Source organism: Phyllostomus discolor, chromosome 8, assembly GCF_004126475.2.
Source record: "Phyllostomus discolor isolate MPI-MPIP mPhyDis1 chromosome 8, mPhyDis1.pri.v3, whole genome shotgun sequence".
NCBI lineage: Eukaryota > Metazoa > Chordata > Mammalia > Chiroptera > Phyllostomidae > Phyllostomus > Phyllostomus discolor.
The window spans coordinates 114,221,014-114,241,924 of record NC_040910.2 but is presented as its reverse complement, the minus strand read 5'-3'; the positions used below and the strand labels follow the sequence as shown (position 1 = coordinate 114,241,924).

The 20,911-nt window shown below is 68.8% G+C and overlaps 1 protein-coding gene across 1 annotated transcript; it reads left to right on the top strand.

Annotated features, from left to right (window-relative positions):
- The first annotated feature begins 10,481 nt into the window (after window positions 1-10,481).
- On the top strand, window positions 10,482-17,974 carry NOTUM (notum, palmitoleoyl-protein carboxylesterase). Its single transcript, XM_028521096.2, has 12 exons — window positions 10,482-10,542; window positions 12,133-12,479; window positions 13,569-13,621; window positions 13,701-13,796; window positions 14,266-14,326; window positions 14,423-14,481; window positions 14,829-14,931; window positions 15,362-15,553; window positions 15,649-15,749; window positions 16,265-16,412; window positions 17,016-17,063; window positions 17,277-17,974. Exons 2-12 carry the CDS (start codon window positions 12,160-12,162, stop codon window positions 17,581-17,583), a joined length of 1,488 nt encoding a protein of 495 aa, XP_028376897.1. The 5' UTR covers window positions 10,482-10,542; window positions 12,133-12,159; the 3' UTR covers window positions 17,584-17,974.
- The last annotated feature ends 2,937 nt before the right edge of the window (window positions 17,975-20,911 follow it).

Genomic DNA, 20,911 nt, shown 5'->3' with positions numbered 1-20,911 from the left:
TTCAACCCATCAGGACCCCGCGTGCAGCAGCGCCGTGGCAGCCCAGCCCCCCTGCACCCCAAGTGACCCCCAGCTCGGCCTCTTCAGCCCCGGCGGCCTGCGGGGGTTTCCCCGGGCCTCACGTGCGCCGGAACAGGCCTTCCGTGCCTGCTCGCTTGTTTACTGTCTGCCTCCGCCCCGGCTGGCCGGCCCGCCCGGCCTGCAGCACACTGACACGCAGGAGCGAGCCTGGCTCGGGGCTGGGGCTCGGCAAACATCTGCCGGGGGAGCGGCCCTTCCCGAGCAGACAGACAGACGGCACTCGCTCCCCCAGGGCACAGCCGCCTCCCGCTGCTGGGTGCTGCCGGGCGGCAGCAGGCACACTGGCAGGGGAAGCGGGAGAAGCAGGGCCGGGCCGGAGCCGAGGAAGACCAGGCAGGACAGACGGAGACCCCTGGGACGTGCCTGCGCAAACAAGCGAACCCCAGAGACGACCTCTAAGTGCTGTGAGGGGACCCGGGGGTGCTCGACAAGCCTCCAGAGGCAGGAAACACCCGGAAGATTCCCCCTCGGGGTCCCCCTCGGACAGAGGTTTATTTCAGGCTTGAGCCATTCAGGTGGCAGGACACACCAGAGCCCCCACACCCCCACCACAGGAGGGGCACTCACCGGCCTGCGGCCAGTTTGCCTCCGGTCAGAACCTGTGTGTGGGGGCCCCGAGTCCACTCTCACTGGAAGGCCGCCTCTCCAGGCTTGCCTGCCCCAGCCTCCCGTGCAACTTGGCACCCTATCCCAGGGCTCCATTCCAGGCCCGAGGTGCCCGGATTCCAGAATGTGATCACGGCAGGGGCCACGGAGGGGGCTGTGGGGTCACAGGTCGTCTCCGGCAGGTCTGCGAGGCTGTGGAGGGAAGCCCAGCCGGGTGCTTCTCGGCTCACCTTTTTCTTTGCAAATCTGGTATCTTAAAAAAAAAGTGCCAATCTCGGCATGAATGTTCCTAGCAGCCCTATTTGTAGCAGCCCCACACTGAGATAAGTGCGGATGTACCCCAGCAGGGGAGCGGGTGGACACCCTGTGGTCCGTTCACGCCGCAGCGGGGTGCAGGGTGCGGGGGCAGCCCTCCGCCAGCCCCGGGGGGCCGAGCGCAGGGAGGCAGCACCTGGGCCGCCCGCCAGCCAGGAAGCCGCCCCGAAGGCTGCGTCGCACTGCAGGGTCCCACTTACCCAGCGCGAGGGAAAGGGCAGTTTAGAAACGGGACCAGTAAGGGCTGCCCAATGCTCGAGGTGGTGGGGCCGGGGGAGGCAGTGAGGCGGACCCAGGAGGACAACACCAGGGACCTGGTGTAGACGGAGCCGCTCGGGGTCTGACACACCCGCCCTCCCAGGACGTACGGCTGGGCCCCAGGGAACCGGGGAACCGGGAGAAGACGGTGCACCATCCCCGGCCTGGTGGTGTGAGCCTACTGAAGTTTTGCCAAATGTTCCTGTCGTGTGGAAAGTGGACAAAGCACAGTGCCGCTCTGCATGTGACTCTGTGACTCCACAGTCATCCCAATAAAAATTTCAAATAAGCCCCCCGGCTGGTGTGGCACAGTGGATTGAGCACCACCCTGTGAACCCAGGGGTCGGCGGTTCAATTCCCAGTCAGGGCACAGGCCTGGATTGCAGGCTGGGTCCCCAGCAGGGGGCGCATGAGAGGCAACAGATTGATGAGTCTCACAAACGTGGATGTTCCTCTCCCTCTCTCCTTCCCTTCTCCTCTCTCTAAAAATAAGTAAAATCTTTTTAACATTTCAATGAAGTCATAACACCTAAAAACAAGCTAAAATGTAGTACAATAAACCCCAGCTTCTCAGCGCATCCCCGCACCTGCAGAGAGAGGCACGAGGTGCCGACACGCTGTCACAGGTGTTTCCCTTTCTGCACCTCCGCCTGCGTATTTCTACCTGCACGTCCCCCAGAGAGGTCCGGGCCCTTCCCTCCGAGCAGCTCAGCACCAACCAAAATAAGGACCTTCTCCGACGTAAGCCGTGACCCGTCTTACACAGCCCTCGTCAGAGCCTCCCTTGTCCCCCCGTGGTCCTTCCAACCTGGGGGTCACACTGATTGGCGGTCACCCGTTCACACCCCTTGGACCGGCCTCCGTCCGTCCACCGCAGACTTATTTTCATCTTTCACCTCTCGGGCATCTCTGAAGAGCCCCGACCTGTTGCCTGGAGGATCTTGCACAGGCCGAGTCTGTCTGACCCCGCCCCGGGGTTAACTGCACGGGGCGGGCGGGCGGGCGGCCGGCGCAGATGACAGGCCATCAGAAGGTCAAAGCATCAGTCTGTCCCGTTGGCGGGCACGTGAAGTCTAAGTGCTGGGCCTGCCAGATTCCTGCGGGGTCAAGGTCCCCTGTCGAGTGAGTAAGCCACAAACGCAGCGTTTTTCCGGGAACCACTTAGTCAACAGGTTCATCGGTGGGCGGCCCTTGGCTGCGTCCACCATTACACACCTACAGTCGCAAAGTCGTGCATGCAAACAGGCCCCGTTTCGTACACCTGAAACCTGTGTGATTTTGTTACCCAGTGTCACCCTAATAAACCAAATCTGCAGAAAGAAAAAGAAATGCTTCCCCCTCCTTTTAAACAGTTCTCAAATATTAGTATGAATTCATGGATTCTCTTTTCACTCAATTCTCTTTTTTGATGCTCAAATTGATCCCCAGTGAGCCAGCCACCCCCCCCCCACCCGCCACTGCCCTTTGAGCTGGTTCCTGTACATCTTTTATGGGGGTGGGTTTTATTTTTTTTAATATATTTTATTGATTATGCTAGTTGTCCCATTTTTTAAAGATTTTGTTTATTTATTTTTAAAGAGGGGAAGGGAGGGAGAAAGAGATAGAGAGAAACATCAATGTGTGGTTGCCTCTCACATGGCCCCCACTGGGGACCTGGCCCGCAACCCAGGCATGTGCCCTGACTGGGAATCGAACCTGCGACGCTTTGGTTCGCAGCCCATGCTCAATCTACTGAGCTACGCCAGCCAGGGCTTATTTTTATATTATTTGAAACTTAGAAGAAAGTCTCAAGAACAGCACCAGGAGCTTCCGGACATCTGCCGGACAGGCCGGCCGTTGTTTGGGTGTTGCCCGTTGCTCTGGCCTCCCTCTCCCCACGTGCACGTGGTGTGTTTCCGAGTCCGGGAGAGCACGTGGGCGGCGTGTGCGCCTGGGTCCATCCGCAGTGCCGTGTGGACCCCAGACAGCCAGGCCCGCTCCCTCCCTGAACCAGCCCCCTGCAGCCAAACCCCGGGGCGCCTCCCACCAACATCACACTCCGACCTGGTCTCCCCCTCACCCCCGTCTCTCCTTGCCCGCTCCCCGTGTCCACATAAGACACATTCACAGAGAATTTTTGTGAGTTTACGTGAGCCAAACTGACGACCAGCGACGGGAAGCAAAATCTCAACAGAGAAAATGCTCTGGAAAAATGGCAGTTTTACAGCTTATTTTATTGTACTTTTTATTTATTTATTTATTTTTTTCGAGAGAGTGAGTGAGAGGGAAAGAGCATCTGTCTGTTGTTCCACTCACGGGTGTACTCATCGCTGGCTTCTCGTATGTGCTCTGACGGGGGATCGAACCCACAACCTTGGCCTATCGGGACAAAGCTCTAACTACCCGACCCACCCGGCCAGGGCCCACTACAGCCTGTTTCACACGTCAGGGTCATGGAGGCGACCCAAGGAGGGGGGCGGGGACTCTGAGGATCGCAGGTCGAGGGGGCGGGGAAAGTGCAGCGGGGGGGCGGGGGGGGGGGGCCCTCCGGGACTGGATGGAGAGTGTGGCCGAGAGACCTCCACGCGCACGGTGCGGGTGGCCGAGGACAGTGCCAGCGCATAGAGCTGGTGGGGGCCCCGAGGGGACCACAGGGGGCTCCGAGGTCTCCCGAGGGGCCTGGAGGAGGGGACCACGTGGAGGTCTCCCGGGTGGGCTGCCTCGGATGCACCGGGCAGGAGACCGACGTCAGAGATGCGTCCTCTAGGATGTCAGGGACCTCGGCGGGGCTCCCGGGGGCAGAGCCTGACCTTTGTCCAGGGAGCTGCGGGCCGAGGACGTGACCGCCCGCCAGACCCGCCGTCGGCCGGGGACCACCGTGTCCGGGACACCCTGTGCGGTCACGTCCAGTCCGAGTCCCGGACCTCCCCCCCCACCCCCACCCCGAGCTGGTCGGGCTGTGTCCGCACTTCCGAGAACCTTCTGAGCTCATCATTCTCTGAACCCTCGGTCACTTCTGCCACCACAGGCATCCTAGGCTCACCAGGACGCTCCCGGTGCCAGCCCCAGCTCCGGTGTTCCTTGTGACCAATGTCGGTCCTTCAGGGAGTGTGGGACGAGGAAGCCACGGGCTGGAGCCGGCCTGCTGAAGGCCCTGGGGGGTCCCCCCCATGGAGCACAGGGCCGCACCCAAACCTGCCCGGGCTGCTCCCTCATCTCCCCCCATCCCGCATCTGCCTTGCACTGAAATCCTCAGCATCCAACCACTTCCCACCGACAGAGGCTGGCAAACCTTCGCAGCCCCTGCGAATACCCCTCTCTCCCCCGCGAGAACCCTGGCATGTTCGGTAACAGGGACACGTTTATTTGCTCCAAATAACCCTCCCATTTGTTCCAAAACACCCTCCACATGCCTTCGGGATTCCGGCAGCAATCCCACCACCGACCACAGACCTGCTGAGAAAATGTCAGGCTCTCCCGGTGGTTATTTCTGCCCTCAGAGCGCGTCCCACTGGAGAAAATCAGGGTGTTGTGTTCGAAAGTTTATCGAGTTCGTTATTTGTTTTCTGTGTGGCCACGTCGGTTTGATGCATGGGTTCGTGTATTTCTGGACAGTCGGGCCCGTGGGTTTTAAGATCTCTCCCACGATTTCCGACTCAGCGCTACACGTGCACGACGCATGGGGTTCGGGAGCGGGGAGGATGGGGCGCGACAGAACGGGACGGACGGCTCCCACCGCGTCCAGTCCCGCCAACCCCCGGAAGCCCCCGTCCTCAGGCCCGGGAGGCCCTGTTCTGCTCTGGGGCAGATGCCTGGACGTGCAGGAGGCTCAGGGGGCAGGGGGGCAGGTTCCTGCTCCCCTTCCTTCACACACAGCAGGCGACACAGGACGCAGCCTGGTTCGTTCTCTGCACTGCGGCCCCCACGGCCCCGCTCAGGACCACTCGTGAGTCGACCCCCCACCCCCCAGGGCGTGCTGCTGCCAGAGCAGGGTGGTCCCGGTGAGACGCAGCGCCCCGCACCCTGGGGTGTGGTCAGGGGTCAGGGCATGGGGTCCGGGCCCCCCTACCTGACCTGCGTCCCCCCCATCCCCCGAGCGAGGACACCTGCTGGTGGCCAGGCCCTCCGCTCTCCCTCTGAAAGTCAAAGCGGCCGCTGCCAACTGCCCAGGGAGGTGGGACGACACCCTGCTGCAGGCAGCGAGTGCCCCAGCGGGCTGCGGGGGCCCTGAGCCCGTCCCGTTCCCCTCCTGACACCCCGTCACAGCGGTCCCCAGGGAGCCGCTGTCTTCATCTGCCCCCTCCTCCAGGAGCTGAGCTTGCCGTGCAGTCCTGGTGCCCCCGAGCCAGGACAGGGCCCCGCCGAGGGAGCCTGGGGTGGTCAGGAACCCTGCCCCCTTCCCCACCCCCCGCCCCACGAGCGGGGAGCTGCCCCACGCCAGGCCTCAGCAGGTGGCCTCCAGGTAGGACACACACCTGGGCAGGGAAGAACCTCAGCTCACACTCTCACACGTGCGAGACAGATCACTCCATTGATCTCACAACCTCCGTTTCCAGCTGTTCCCCCAACGGCGGGAGGAACAGCCACCGCCGCCCCCCGGGGCCCCTGCTCAGCCCTGGGTGTCCTCCTCTGAGAAACGGACCACGACCCCTCCCCCCGAGGTGGGGGGCGATGGTGCTCGGGTGACACTCGGCACAGCCCCCACCTGCCCCCCATCAGCTCCGCAGCAGCGGGGTCCGCGGAGAGCAGGGATGGCCACCTTCCAGCTGCCCCCGCCTGGCCCTCCCTCCTGGCGGGAGGCTCGACAGCTGCTCCCAGGATCTGCTTTGAATTAGGACGTGGCGTGGCCCTTTAAGAGAAGCACCCGCGCCCCGCGGCCCGCCGCCTGCTTTGAAGTCGCTGGCGCTGACAGGTTCCCAGGGGCAAGATCTGAGGGCGGCTCTCTGCCCCCCCAGAGGCCACGTGCGGATCCTGGGGCGGGAGGAGGGTGGACGGGAGGTCACGTGGCCGGCCGGCCACGCTGGCCTGCAGCCGCCGTGCAGCGGGCCCTGGGGGCCAGCGGGCCTGGAGCTCGTTAGGGCGCAGCCAAGCCCGCAGCTGGGAGCGCCCGGCAGGAGCCGGCCCCGGCCCTCGCCGCCGCCGCCGAGGGGCCCGGCAGCCCAGCCCGCCCCTGCCCTGCCCCACCTGCACGGGGAAGGGCCAGCGCAGGCTGGCCCTCTGGGGGCGCTCCCTCGGCCCCCAGGAAGCCCCCCCCCCAGCCCTGCATGGGAAGGCCCTCCCGTGGGCCCATCCCATCCCACCCCACCCCGTTCTGGATCTCAGCCAGTCCCGGGGCGACCCCAGGAGGGCCCTTCTGCATGGGGAGGGCAGGGTGGCGCAGGGGTGCTGAGAGGCAGGCGGGTCCCGACCAGGGGGAGTGAGGCCCAAGGCCCCCAGGGCTGAGCCTGTGGCCAGAAAAACCTGCCCGGCCCTCCGTCCACTGGCGGGAGTGGGGGCGGTCCCAGCAGAGCAACCACAGCATCTCGGCCGGACTCAGCCTCTTCCTGCAGAGCTGGGGGCTCGCACTGGGGGCTCGCGCCCCTGCCAGAAGGGGGCCCCAGGGCAGCGGCCCCAGGGCGGTTGGGGGGCGTGACCCCTGCTGCCAGGTGCCCCCACAGTTGCTCCCGCCAGGCCTGCAGACAGTCACCTGGTGCCCAGGAGAGGACGTCTCCCAGGGTCAGACCCCAGAGCTGCCTGTGAGAGGCCTGGACGTGGCCCAGCCGCCCCAGCTCCCCCATCCTGGTCCCCTGGTGAGGGGCTTTGCTCCTCTGGTTCACAGGATACGAGGCCGAGGGGGGTTCCCATAGATGGGGAAGTGGGGGCTGGCCTTGAGGCCCCTCCCTGGCTCCGAGCTGCAGATGCACCCCTGGCTGGCTGGCCGGGAGCAGGGCCTCCCCCGGGAGTTAGCCCTGTGGGGAGCGAGGTGGTCGCCTGTGCCTCCCGGCCTTCCGGGGCCTCAGAGGCCAGCAGCTGGGGCTTGAGGCCGCCCAGGTGGCTGTGCGAGGCGGGGCAGCTGAGGCCAGCAGGCAGCAGCTGGGCCCCAGACAGCAGGCGGCAGCTGGAGCACAGAGCTGCCGCCCTCAGGCTCAAGGCCCTCCAGGGGCCCAGGGGTGAGCAGGCTGGGTGGCACGGGGCGTCCCGTGTCCGTCCAGTGGCCCTGGGTCCGGGGCTGCTGATCCCTGGGGATCGGTCCTTCAGACCCTGAGGCGGGTCCCAGCTGGGGCCCCTGGGCACTGACCGCGCCCCCGCCCCAGTCCTCTGCCCTCTCCCGGGCCACCAGTCCGCCCCAGCTCAAGCCCCGGGTCTTGTCCCCTGAGGCGCGATGTTTCCAACGCCTTTTTCCCAGGACGTGGCACCTGCCCATGAAGACCACAGATCCCAGTGGTCAGTTCCGTGCTCCCCTGCAACCCTGCCCTCCCCCCACAGTGCCCCCCCCCCCAGGAGAGCGGCCCCTGCTCCTGCCGAAGAGGCAGTTGTGCTCTGGGCTCCCGGATCCCCAGGCTCCCTGGGAACTAGGCCCGGGGGTCCCAGACTCAGCAGGACCTGCCCTGGGGGTGGCGGCAGGGCCGGGGGAGGGGATCCGGCGGAGAAGGCCAGGCCCCTTGGCGTCCAGGTCAGGGGTGTGTCAGGGTGTCCGTGGCCCGCTGGACCTCTGCCGCAAGGTGACCTGGGACCCAGTTCCTGCTCCCCGTCCCCCGGGCTGCGTGTCTGCCCACCAGGCGTCCCACAAGGCCCCTGTGCGGCTGCCCGGGCCCTGAGGGACGGCCAGCGGCCACCCGAGGGCGGTTACGTCACTTGTCACCTGCTCCCTGTCCGTGCACGTCCTGCCTCCTTTCCTGCTCCCACCACCTGCTGAGGCTGGCGAGGCAGGTACGCAGGACGACACAGGCTCGGGGGCCCAGCCTCGGGCTCAGCGGGGGCGGAGCCAGGCCCCGGGTGCAGAAATGGGGCACAGCCACACCCCCCGTGTGGGCCCCACAGATACCTGTCTAATGAGCCCGCGGAGGCCCAGAACACTTCCCGCATCCGAGGGGGGTTCCAGAGCTGGACCAGCCCACCCCAGCACTCCCGTCCCCTGGCCCCACCCTCCCAGTCACCCGTGGCCCTAAGTCCAGCCTGCTGACCCTCTCTGGTCTCACCCGCTGGTGCTTTGGGGGTTTTAGGGCTAAACTCACACGACATGGAGCCAGGCACTACGAAGTGCACAACCCCACGCCCTCAGTGCTGGCGGGGCCTCGTGCCCCACCGCCCTCCAGTCAACGACGGGAGGTTCTCCTGGCCCCATGAGGAAGCCCCGCCCCCCCCAGCAGCCCCCGCCCCCCCCAGCTCTCCCTGAGCCCCTGGCCACCAGCAGCCTGCTCTCCGGCCCCGGGCACCGGCCCACCCCTCACGGTTCCTATCGAGGGACTCACACAGCTCTCGGCCCCGAGCCTGGCAAACCTCCCTCAGCTCCGGGGCTCTCGGGGCCCCCCCGTGCCGTGGCCTGCGCCAGGGCCTCGGCCCTCCCTCTCTCTGCGGCTGAGCACCAGCCCCCCCCGGGCGGCCTACCCCTCCGCTGGTGGGCGTCCGGGGCCTTTCTGCCTTTCGGGGACTGTGACTCGTGACGCTATGAACATCCACGTGCAAGCTTTTGTTTGAACACCTGGGTTTAATCCTTTTGAGGACACACCTTGGAGGAACGGCTGGATGCTGCGATGACCCCATTTAACCACTCGGGGACCTGCCCGGCGGGGCCCCGCCACGGCCACACTGTCTCCCATCCCCACCAGCGGTGCCCGCGCTCCGCTGTCCCCACACCCTCACCAACACTCGGTGTTTTCAAGTTTGTTTTTTACCCCAGTCACCCCAGCCGGTCTGGGGTGGCCCCGGCCCACTGCTGTCCAAGGTCCCCTCCTCCCCTGTGTGGGGGCCACAGCGGCCACCGCGCTGCGTGCGGGCAGCGTGGAAGCAGACGACCAGACCAAAGGGCCTGCTGTCCCGCCCAGGGTTCGGGGCGGAGCCCTCCGAGTGGGGAGTCTGAGCTGCAAAGGCAGAGCTGGTCCCCGGAGGGACACGGGGGGCGGGGGGGGCGGCACAGGGCAGAGCCTGCCCGTCTGAGTGGAGGGAGACCCTGCACCAGCGACCAGGGTGGCCCAGGGGCGGCCGGAGAGCAGCGAGCCGGGTGGGCGGGTCGCATGCAGAAGAGCTGGGCTTCTGTACCTCTCTGCTCCCGCTCGCAGCCTCAGCCAAACCCAAACGGGAACTCACCCGGGTCCGGTGTGCGGGCTGTGCCGCCCCACAGCCGACGCCAGGGAGCCCCACATGCTCTTCCCCGGTCCCCGGGCGCCGCTGGCAGCCGAGCCGCCACCCTGCCGTGCGCTGCGCCGGGTGCTTTCACGCATGGGCTCCTGTAATCCCACAGGAGCCCGCTGACGGGGGGCGGTCACTGCCCCGCTTTAAAGAGGAGGAAATGGGGGCACGGAGAGAGGTCACGGGCCTGGGATCGGCTGGCCAGGAAGTGGCTCGGAGCCAGGCCGGCGTCCAGCACGGCCCTCGCAGGCAGGCTGTCCAGCTGGGCGCAGCGTTCCCCTGCCCGGGCCTGGGAACCACAGGCCCCTGGTGCCGGAGGGGCCGAGGGCAGGCTGTCCCCAGCGCCTGGGTCAGCGGGGGCGGGAGACCCCCCCCCCCAGACAGGGCCTGTGTCGGAAGTTGCTGCCTCTGGTCTGTCCCAGGCAGGGCCTTCAAGCTGGCCCAAAAACAGGGGGGTGGTGTGGGGGAGGCCAGTGTGGATTTCCGGACACTCAGAGCCGCCTCAGCACCTCCATTAGCCGCCCGGGGCCCCGGGCCCCCCCCCACCAGGAAGATGGGTGCCCAGCTGCTGCCCCCAGCATGCCTGCGGAGGGCCCTGCCCTGCCCTGCCCTGCCCTGAGCCCAGGCTCTGAGGGCTGTGTCCCAGCACCTCGCAGCCCTCAGGCGCCCACAGAGCAGCTCCCAGGGCCCCGGCCGGTCTCCCAAGGCCACCGTGGAGAGCCCGGCCCCAGCAGCCCGCTGGGTGCGTGCAGGGTGGGTGTTGTAACTTCCTAATCTCAGTTCATCATCACTCAGTGCTCAGGGCCAAAGGGGCCCGGGCGGACTACAAAGGCAGGGGCCAGGCCCAGCTCCGGACAGAACCCCTGGCTGCGGCCTCTGCTCTCCCGGCCCCGAGGAGCTGCTGGTGTCTGTCCACGGCCCCGGATCAGAGAGGGCTTGGGAGGCCTGCCCCAACTCCGGACTCCGTCCCAGAAGGTAGGACTTCTCTCCTGCCCCTGACCCGGGTGTCGCGACACCCAGCAAGCAGGCTGCCGCCGGGAGGGGGGTGGACACCGGGTGTGGGGTGTGCGTGCGGAGAGAATCCATGCTTTTCTGTCTTTGTGTCCCCACCCGCCCTGGGGGGGGAGAAACCCCCTAAGTAAACACCTGCCCCCCCTCCCCATCTTGATTTCTGACCAGGCATCTCCTCTGTCCCCGGTTTGGTGGGCTGGGAAGGTGAGGCGATGGTCAGACACAGTGGTCAGTGTCGGTCACCGAGCTGAGGCCAAGCTGGCAACCCTTCCATCCTAGCCCACTGCTGCGCACCCCCCACCCCCCAGAGCTGCAGGGCAGGGAGTGGCTCTGGGGGCCTCAGCCGGAGCGCTGCAGCAGCCAGGGCGCATGGAGGAAAGATCCAGAACCGCAGCCGAAGCCCAGCGGCCTCGGCAGATGGCAGCGCCCCCTCTGGCCCCAGTGCCTCCGAGGGCCACCCAGAATCTGTCCCTCCAGGCGCAGGGCCGGGCGAATCCTCCTCGGCGCCGCGTAGGGGCGCCCGGTCCCTCCCGCACCGTTGCCTACGGCGCCCGGGCCTCGAGCCACACCTGTCCGCTGCTCCAGGAGGCCCCGGGCGCGCTGCAGACGGCCCCTAGACGCGGAGCCCCGTGTCCGCCGTCGCTTTGATCCCGGGGGCCCCGCAGGATAAAAGTCCTGGGAGGCGCTGCGCCAGCGCTAGAGAGCGAGGCAGCGGAGCCGGGCGCACCGCGGGCTGGTGGTGCGGACGAGCGACGCGGAGAAGCCCGGGCAGCGGGGCCGCGGTGAGCCGGGTTTTCCGGCCCGCTCGAGGAGGAAGTGTGCGCCGGGGTCCCGGGCGCGCGGCAGCTACACCCCGGGCCAGGGCGGCGGGGGTGAAAGACCGCTCAGGTGAGCGCGCCCACCCTGCGCCCCCAGTCCGTCGAGCGGCGGGCGGGGTGCCCGCGGCTCGGAAAAGCCTCCGTCCTTCCCCGCCGCCGCCCTCGCCGCACCCCCTTCCTGCTGTCCCGGGGGCGGGAGCAGCGGCGCCGGGCAGGCCGCGGCGAATGGAACCGCCGGGGCCGCGGGCCTCGCTGCCCCCCACGGAGCCGGGCCGGGAGCGCCTCCGGCGGCCGCGCCGGGGTAGTCCAGGCCCCTCCGTCAGGCTTGCGGTTTGGGAAGAAAAGGCGATGCCTCCGCCAAGAAAAGAGCGAGAGCGGTCCCCTCCCCCTCCGCCGAGCCCGGGCGGCGGCGGCGGCGGCACATCTAACGCGCGGGCACCCGGGCCGCCGCGGCCCCCGCAAACTACGCCCAGGCTCGGCCCCCGCCGCTCATTGGCGCGGGCGGGAGCCAGCGCACCCAGACCCTGCGCTGCCCTCGGCCGGCCGCGCGCGGAGCCCCAGCTGCCCCGGCCACGGCGCCTGGCCCCCAGAGCCTCGACGCCGACCTCCTGCGCCTCCTCGGCCGGGCACAGCGCGGGCAGCCGGGGGAGCCAGCAGGCGCGCCCCGCGCCCCTCAGCCCCGGCGCCCCCGGCCCGGCGCCCCCACCGCCGCCTCACGGCCGTCCGCTCTCCGCAGGTGGCCGCCGGCTGGAGCGGCGCGGTCATGGGCCGAGGGGTGCGCGTGCTGCTGCTGCTGGGCCTGCTGCACTGGGCCGGGGGCAGCGAAGGCAGGAAGACCTGGCGGCGCCGCGGCCTGCAGCCGCCCCCGCAGCCGTCCGAGGATGCGCCCGCGGCCGGACGGCCGGTGGAGAGCTTCCCGCTGGACTTCACGGCCGTGGAGGGCAACATGGACAGCTTCATGGCGCAGGTCAAGAGTCTGGCGCAGTCCCTGTACCCCTGCTCCACGCAGCAGCTCGACGAGGAGCTGCGGCTGCACCTTCTGCCCAACACCTCGGTGACTTGCAACGACGGCAGCCCCGCCGGGTAAGGCCGCGCCCGACCGCCCGGCGCGCCCCTGCCGGGGCCCCCGCCGGCCTCCCGGCCGCCTTGTCCGCAGCCGCGCTGCGCGGTCGCCTCCCTGTCCCGGCCCCGACGCAGGGAGTCTCCGTGCTGGACCCTCGGACTGGCCGTGGCGGTTCCCGCCCCCAGGGGAGAGGCTCCCGTCGGGCTCCGGAGGCGCTGCGCTCGGCAGAGCCGGCGCCCTGACTCCCCGCGCCGGGGCTGGGGCAGCGCTGGACGTACTGGTCCCCGTCCGGCCCGGGCACTGACCTCTCGGCCACCGGTGCCCAGACCCTCGGCTCGTGTCCTTCGGTCCCTGGGCGGGGAGATGGCAGTCCTCGAGTGGCCCTGGCTCCAGCGGGAGGAGGCGATGCAGCGGGGCGGGGAGAGCCCTGCCGTACCCCACCCCCACCCCAGCCCTGCTCAGGTCGGCTCCCTGCTGCTGTGCCGGGGTCCCAGCCGGCGGAGGGCCGGGGAGGGGACGCGGGCGGGGCGGAAGAACTGGGGAGCAGCATTCACCCCTCTCCACCCCCAAAATAGATCAAGGCAGGATGCGAGGCTGAGGGCCGGGGAGGAGCTCGCGGAGCTCAGCCGGGCGGCAGCCCGAGGAGCCGGGTGTTAGGTCGGGCCTCGGCAGGAAGGCAGCGACCCGCCTGGGTGGCGCCCGCGCCCCTTCACGCCCGCTGGCGGGTCCCAGTGCGCCCGCGCCGCGCACACTGCTCCGGCGGGGGCGCTTTGCGCTTTCCAAGCGCCACTGCGCGTCCCAGGAGGATGCCGAGCCCCAGCGAAGGCTCCCGCCCCCCTGCCCGGCCGCCGGCGCCGAGGTTACAGCCGGTCCCGCGCGGGGCGGGCCGTGGGGATTTTCCACGGACCACACAGCCCCTCGCGGCCCGTCCCCGCCCCGCGAGCGCCACCTCCCGGGCCTGGCCGCCACTGGCCGCCGCTGCGCGCGGCGGGGACATGGCCGCGGGCGCCCCCGTGCGGCCCGCGCGCCCGGCGACAGGTGGAATGACCCTTTCCTGCCCGGAGCCGGGCGTGGCGCACAGCTCACTGCCCGCCCGCGCTCCTTTGCAGCTACTACCTGAAGGAATCCAAGGGCAGTCGGCGGTGGCTCCTCTTCCTGGAAGGTGCGTCCCAGGGGCCCCGGGCGGGAGCGGTCGGGGTTCCCCGGGGTGTGCGAGCCCTGAGTGGTGGCTGTGCCCGCAGGCGGCTGGTACTGCTTCGACCGGGAGAACTGTGACTCCCGCTACAACAGCATTCCGCACTTCATGAGCTCCACGGACTGGCCGCCCACCCGCACAGGTCAGTGCAGAGCGGCGGCCGGAGACATGGGGCGGGGGCGCAGAGGGGAGGATCGGGCCTCCGGGGGCTCACCACTGCAGGTCCTGGCTCTGCTTGCTGGAACCCCAGAAGGGCCCCACTGTGCCCCTCGCTGAACCTCCTAAGCCCAGGGTGCCCTCACACTCGCCCTGGCTTCCTCGTCGCGGGTCACCTGCCAGCGCAGACTCTCGGCTCAGGGACACGGGTCATCCCTGGGTCAAAGCGGCAGGTGGAGGGCAGGGGCAGTTCAGGGCCACATCCAGGGGTCACTCTGGCCGTGATGACCGCGTCCACTCTCCACTTCCCCAGCCACCTTGGCTCCAGCCGGCAAGACCACCCACCTTTTTAGGGGCCACCCGAGACCTGCCCACGTCCCAGCCCTCCCTGTAGTCCCCACCCTTGCACGCCCCCCTCCACCAGAAGGACCCACCGTCCCTGTCCCCCCTGACAGGCACGGGGATCCTGTCCTCCCAGCCAGAGGAGAACCCCCACTGGTGGAACGCCAACATGGTGTAAGCGGGAACTCGAGGGGTCTTCCCGGTGGGGGGGGTCCTTCCCGGCCCCGGACCGTGGAGGGGCAGGGCGGGCTCACCGTCCCTGTGTTGCAGCTACATCCCCTACTGCTCCAGTGATGTCTGGAGTGGGGCGTCACCCAAGTCCGACAAGAGTGAGTGCCCTGCCCGCCCCCACCCTGTTCCTTCACCCCACAACCCCAGACCGGGCAGGGAGGGGCGGGCTCCCGGGATATGCGGACCCTCAGCCTCATGACTCCCTCTGTCCCCGACCGACGCCGGCATGTCCCAGGGCCGTGCTGTCCGGGCTGGCCCGGCCTCCCTGGGGGGGTCCCCGCTGCTGCTGTCCCATGGGGGAGGGGTCCCCAGCACGGCCAGGAGGGCCTGGCACACCCCCCTTCAGTCTCCCCAGCCCCCAGCTGGGGCTTCTTCTCCTTCCGACCTGGAGCAGGAGGCCCGGCCCCAGGTCCGGCCCCCCTCTCGAAACCCCTTCTCCGTGCAGCTGGATACGCCTTCATGGGCGCCCTCATCATCCAGGAGGTGGTGCGAGACCTGCTGGGCAAGGGGCTGGGCAGCGCCAAGGTGCTGCTGCTGGCCGGCGGCAGGTGGGCTGGGCGGCGGCCGGGGGGCGGGCGGGCTCCAGCCTGACCGTCTGGAAGATGCTTCCGGCACTCCGTGCTGCGGCTGGGAGGGCGGCCCTGGGCCGGGGGGCCTAGGCGGGCGGTTGGCCGGCAGCTGCAGACCAGCGTGCCTTCTCCGAGGCGGCGGGTCCCGGGAGGCTGGGGTCTCAGTCCCTGTGTCCCAGCAGGCATGCACGGGGCCCTGGGACACCTGGAGGGGGGTGGGGACGGAGGAAGGGCTGAGGCCCTAGAGTGCGTCGTTATGGTCAGACCAGGAAACCGAGGCAGAGGGCGAGAGGAAGGGGAGGAGGTTCCGGAGGAGGCGGGTCACCTGCCCCCCAGCGCTGGGTCCCCTCCTCGGGGCGGGGGCTCGGCCCCGCAGGCTCCGGGGGCTGAGCACCCTCCTCCCCCGCAGCGCGGGGGGCATCGGGGTGCTGATGAACGTGGACCGCGTGGCTGAGCTGCTGCAGGAGCTGGGCTACCCGGCCATCCAGGTGCGGGGCCTGGCCGACTCGGGCTGGTTCCTGGACAACCAGCAGTACCGCCGCACGGAATGCGAGGACACCATGACCTGCGCGCCCACCGAGGGCATCCGCCGAGGCGTCAGGTGCCCTGCCTGGGGGGGAGGGGCTGGGCCCGCAGGGCGCGGCCGGAGGAGCGGGGGCGGGGCTCCGGACGGCCTAACCGGTGGGCGTGGCCCAGGTACTGGAACGGGCTGGTCCCGGAGCGCTGCCGGCGCCGGTTCCCGGAGGGCGAGGAGTGGAACTGCTTCTTCGGCTACAAGGTCTACCCGACCGTGCGCTGTGAGTGTGTCAGCTGGGGGCCCGCGGCGCACGCGGGGGCGGGGGCCCCGCGCCTCCAGCCTGGAGTCCAGCCCCCAGAGGCCAGGCTCAGGCCACTGCCCGGTCCCGGAGCCGAGCGACAGGCCTGACCCGTTTGCCTGGGACTCTCCTGGCCTCAGCACTGAGTCCTCTTGGTCCCGGGCAGGCCGGGAGGGGGCTGGTGGGGAGGGTGGGGGGCGCGGGGGGGAGTGGGCTAGGGAGCCGGCCTCCAAAGCTGCTCCTGGGCAGCAGGGCCGGGCTGCCCCCCCACCCCCACCCCCACCTGCTGGGGAGCAGTGAGGTCCCATGCCAAGAGACATCGTCACCACCAAATCTTGGTTCAAACAAGTCCCTGGGAGGCAGGGTAAGGTGGTGGGGGGACGGGGAGGGGGGGCCCGGACAAGGTACTTCTTCAAGGAAGGGCGGGTGCAAAGGGGGGAGGCTAGCCGGCCGGGACTGGGAGACCTGAGCCAGCCCAGCCGAGCCGTGCCCCGCAGGCCCGGTGTTCGTGGTGCAGTGGCTGTTCGACGAGGCCCAGCTGATCGTGGACAATGCGTACCTCAATGGGCCGCCGGTGCAGGAGGGCCAGTGGCTGTACATCCAGAACATCGGCCGGGAGCTGCGGCACACCTTCAAGGACGTGTCGTGAGTGCCGGCCCCTGTTCGTGGGTGGCGAGCCGCCCGGCTCCGGGGTAGGGGTCCCCAGGGGCGCCAAGGGCCTGCGGCAGGCCTGGACCTGCCTCTGGGGCGCGCCCACCCCGGGACGCCCCGGCCCCGGGGGCACAGGGGGAGACGTGGGCCGTCTGGGCGCGAACAGGGCACGTCACCCGGTGACAGAGGCCTGTCTCCACATCGGGGACTGTCGGTACAGGAACCGTCCCAAACGCACCCCCTGGTGGGGTGTTGCGAACGATTATGAGGGAGAGAGGGTGCACGGGAACTCTGGGTCGCCCCTCCCCTCCGCTTTACTGTGCGTATAAAACTCTTTAATAAAATAAGGCCTGTTTTTAAGATGACATGGGACCTGCCCGTCCGGGGCAGCCCCCCGGCGGCCGGGAACCAAACGGGACACGGGGGCAGGAGGCACCGGGGTCATCAGGGCGCACGTGGGTAGAGATGAGACTTGGGCCGAGGAGCAGCTGCCCAGGCGGGGTGGGGAGGGGGGCAGGCTCCGAGGGTGGGGGGCACGGAGTGGGGGAGGGGGTGAGAGGGCGGGGCCGCTCACCGGCTGTGCGCCCCTCCACACAGGGCCGCCTTCGTCCCCTCCTGCGTCTCCCACGAGGTCATCCTCGAAAGGTCAGTGCGCCCTCGGCAGGCCCACTCGCGGCACTGGCTCTGAGCCCACGGAGCCCCCAGCGCCCACCGCCCGTCCCCCCGCCCCCCAGCTCCAGGGCTGCCAGGGCCTCACAGACGACCCACTGTGTGTCGGGACTCGGCGGCAGCACGCCGTCACCCGCTCTGGCCGCAGCCCAGTGACCCACCCCCCCCCCGCCGGGGTTCCACCCGCAGCCACTGGACAGACATCCAGGTGAAGGGGACCTCGCTGCCTCGGGCCCTGCACTGCTGGGACAGAAGCCTCCAGGACGGCCCCAAGGCCGGCAAGGCCCCTCTGAAGGGCTGCCCCATCCACCTGGTGGACAGCTGCTCCTGGCCGCACTGCAACCCCTCCTGCCCCGCCATCCAGGATCAGCACACGGGCCAGGAGATGAGCGTGGCCCAGTTCCTGCTGCACCTGGGTGTCGACATGCACACCGTGGCCCAGCAGCAGGGCCTGGAGCCGGGCCGGCTGCTGGGGATGCTGGGCAGTGGGAGCTAGGCCGGCCGCCCGGGGCTGGCCCGCCGCCCTCCTGCCACCCCCCGGGGCAGACAGGGCCCCCCCCCGCCCCCCGCAGCCTTCACTGCCCCTCTGTCACCGCCGACGGGAGGCCCAGCCGCGCCCGGTGGCCTTGGGACCCCTCCGCCCGCCCGCCAGCCCCGCCCGCCTCCAGCCCGCGGCGGCGGGGAGCCAGAGCACTGGATTCCCCAGCACCCCCGCCCCCCACGCCCCCAGCCAGCCCCGGCCTCCCCTGCCCTCTCGTATTATTTTATAAAGTGACTTTTTTATTACCTTAATTTTTAAAGAAGGAAAATAAGCAAGAAATATATGATGAATGATATTGTTTTGTAACATATATTTTTAAATAATGAAAAACGAGACAACGAAAGAGCTTCTCCCTGCGGACGTGTTTATTTGGTCGGGAGTCGGCCCACCTTGCACCCCCTCCCCCACCCCTGACCTCCCGCAACCCTGGCCAATGGGGGGAGGTTGGGGGGAGAGGGAGGGCGGGTTGTACGAGACCCACACCCCACCTGGCCTCCCATTCCAGACCCTCCCTGAGGAGGCCCCCTTCTGCCCACTCGCTCCGCTGATGCGGGCGGCAGACCTTGAACCCGGGACAGCAGCTCGCAGCTCTGTTTATCCCGCCGCCGAGGTGGCCTGCGCAGGCCCCCACGTCGCGGTTTCTTGGTGTTGGCTCGGCGTTCGCACACGTGGAGCCATGTCACCGCCAGCGCCCCCGGGCACACCGTCATCATCACCCCAGAAAAACAGTCCCTCCTCACCTGGAGCTCTGCGTGCCGGCTCTGTTTCGTTGGGCACCACCTGCGCTCAGCTCCCGGCCTGAACGTGGTGGGTCTGAGGGCGAGACGTCCCCCCAGTCCAGCCCCTGGCCCTGTCCCCCCAGAACAGAGGGGCCAGTCCTCCTGTGGGGGGTCCCGGAGGACCCAGCCCCCTTAAAGGTGTGCCCACACGCGCCTGCACACTCTTCACACACGCCAGTCACTTCCTGAGGTGCCTTGGGGCCCAGGAGAGCCACGCTGGCGGGACGGTCCTGGCCAGCGACGCTGGGCACGAGGGCCAGCGTGTCCCCTTGAGAGTCCCCAGAGACGAGACTGGGTCTCCCCTCCTGTGGGTGGGGCTTCCCCATCGCTCCCTGCGTGAAGCACCTGAAGTTGCATCCGTTCCCCCCAGCTGCCCTACAGGTGGGTTTTATTGCAAACCCCAATACACAGACAGACAAACTGAGGCCCAGAGAGGCTCCCCGGGGGGTTGTAAGGGGTAGGGGTGGGATCCAGGCCTCGTCGGCCCGGGCTCCACTCCTGGCCTCCGCCCACACCTGTGCGGGCAGCCCGGGCCTCCGCCCCGCGCACCTGAGGCCCACGTGCCAACATGGCTTCCCCAGGTGGAGCTGAGTGGCCCATCCGAGGTCTCCTGGGGGACCCACAGAGCCCCAGTGGGAGACAGCAAGGTGAACAATGGGGTGGCCAGAGGCGGGAGAAGACAGGAGGGGTCCCTGGAGGTAGCTGCTGGCTTGGGGGAGCAGCCCCCCAACTTCCCAGAATGGATGGCCTCAGAGAGCGTTCCCGCAGGGCGGTGGGCTCCCAGCAGGACGGGGGCCGGGAGGACCCGAGAGCGTTCCCACGGCCACCCACCGGGGGAGACTGTCCCAGCCAAGGGCTGCCACGCAGGCAGGGCAGGGGGCGCACAGGGGGCTCGCAGGGGCCGCTGCCCAGGCACACTTCTTCTGCAGAGACGGCGGCAGGCGCGGCACCAGCAGGACCCCCGGGATCACCCGGCCGGCTGGCCCCCTGCCTCCGGCAGAGGTGGGGCTGGAGGGCCCATGGCACCCGACACTTGTGGGTCAGGCCCCGAGGGGTTCGCCAGTGAATAAACCCTTTGTCCCCGTGGCCCTGTCGGGGTGCGGAGGGAGGAGGAGCAGAGGCCACGTGTGTGTGGCCAGGAGGTGTGGCTGGGTTCGCTGCTGGGATCCTCGGAGCCGGGGACTTGGGCTGGATGGTGGTGGCACCGTGTCCACCTGAGACACGCCGGCTGCTCCCAGCAGCAGGGGGCCTCCGCACGCCCGGCCGCTGTGGCCCGGGGCAGTCGGGTTGGACCAGGAACACTCAGGAGGCCCACAGGGATCCCTCCCGAGGGTGCGCTGGACCTGCGGGCGACCCGCCCCCGAGTGACAGCAAGTGGGTGGGCGTCCCTGGGGTGGGCAGGGCCACTGCGGTGCTCACACTCCCCTAGAAGCCCACAGGAGCCCCCCCCTACTTTATCACTGCGGGGACTGCTCTGGAGACACCCCAAACGAGCAGGTGAGGTCAGGGGGCACGAGTCTCCTTTTAAAGGGAGGGGCGTCGCTCCTCACAGAGCAGCTGCCCACAGAAACCAGGACCCCCCCCCCACCCGGGAGGATGTAGCCCAGGACACTCCCCAAGCAGCCGGCTGGGCTGCCGGCGCTCGGGCACACCGGTGTCACTCACTCCCCCGCGGTGGACGTGGTCAGGAGGCTCAGGAAGGTCACCTGGCCGGAACCCACCCACGAGGAGACCGTGCGACTGCACACGCTGAAGGGCAGTCTGTGGAGCCAGGGGCCCGGACCCCCCCCCCCCCCCCCGGGCAGCAGAGCGGGAAACGGCGGGGGGTGGGGGGGCTGGGCGGCACAGTGGCCGAGCACGCAGGCCCCACGGGGCAGGGACGACAGAGCTGGTCCAGGGCCCGAGTGCCTTCCCGGCGGGGGCCCGAGGGGGCCGCGCCTCCAGACGGACCCTCGTGTCCGCAGAGCCGCAGAGCCGCCGCCAGCGTTGGGGGTCAAGTACCCTCGCGTGGGGGGGGGCAGGGGGCAACGCAGCGGCGACTCCTGCCTCCGGGTGAGAGGGCGTCCGCGGTGCCACGTCACAGCGCTTCCGTGGACGTGCAGTTCTCCGGCGGCCGTGGGACACGCCTGCAGCCGTGCAGCCACATGCACACGCGGGAGGCGTGTGCTCGCCGGGGCGGCCGGGCGCCGGGGACGGTTCTGTGACTTTTCCCGCACCGACTGGGCACGCCCGGCCCCTGCGCTCGGGAAGGAGTTCGTCGTTTTTAAAGACGTTTCGTGCATTACTGATATTGGGGCCTAAAAAATGGGGGGAGCTGAGTTTTTTCTAGGTGTTTACGTGTCTGGTACAGGGACAAGCAAAAGCTCCATCACGCCCCCTCCCATGTAATAAGTGCAGCTCCACCCCAGGTCAGGCGGGGGGCCGTGGGAAGAGGGGGGCACCGGGTCTCCAGGGTTCCCCTCCCTGCCCCACCGTCTCCCCAGAAGAGAGCTGAGCGAGGGCCC

What these genes read in the sequence shown, in the direction of transcription:
- NOTUM (XM_028521096.2), top strand. Translation starts at nt 12,160, where the DNA reads ATGGGCCGAGGGGTGCGCGTGCTGCTGCTGCTGGGCCTGCTGCACTGG. An exon ending in GGCATCCGCCGAGGCGTCAG is followed by an intron (nt 15,554 to 15,648) that starts GTGCCCTGCCTG and finishes GGCGTGGCCCAG; the next exon opens with GTACTGGAACGGGCTGGTCC. An exon ending in CACACCTTCAAGGACGTGTC is followed by an intron (nt 16,413 to 17,015) that starts GTGAGTGCCGGC and finishes CCCTCCACACAG; the next exon opens with GGCCGCCTTCGTCCCCTCCT.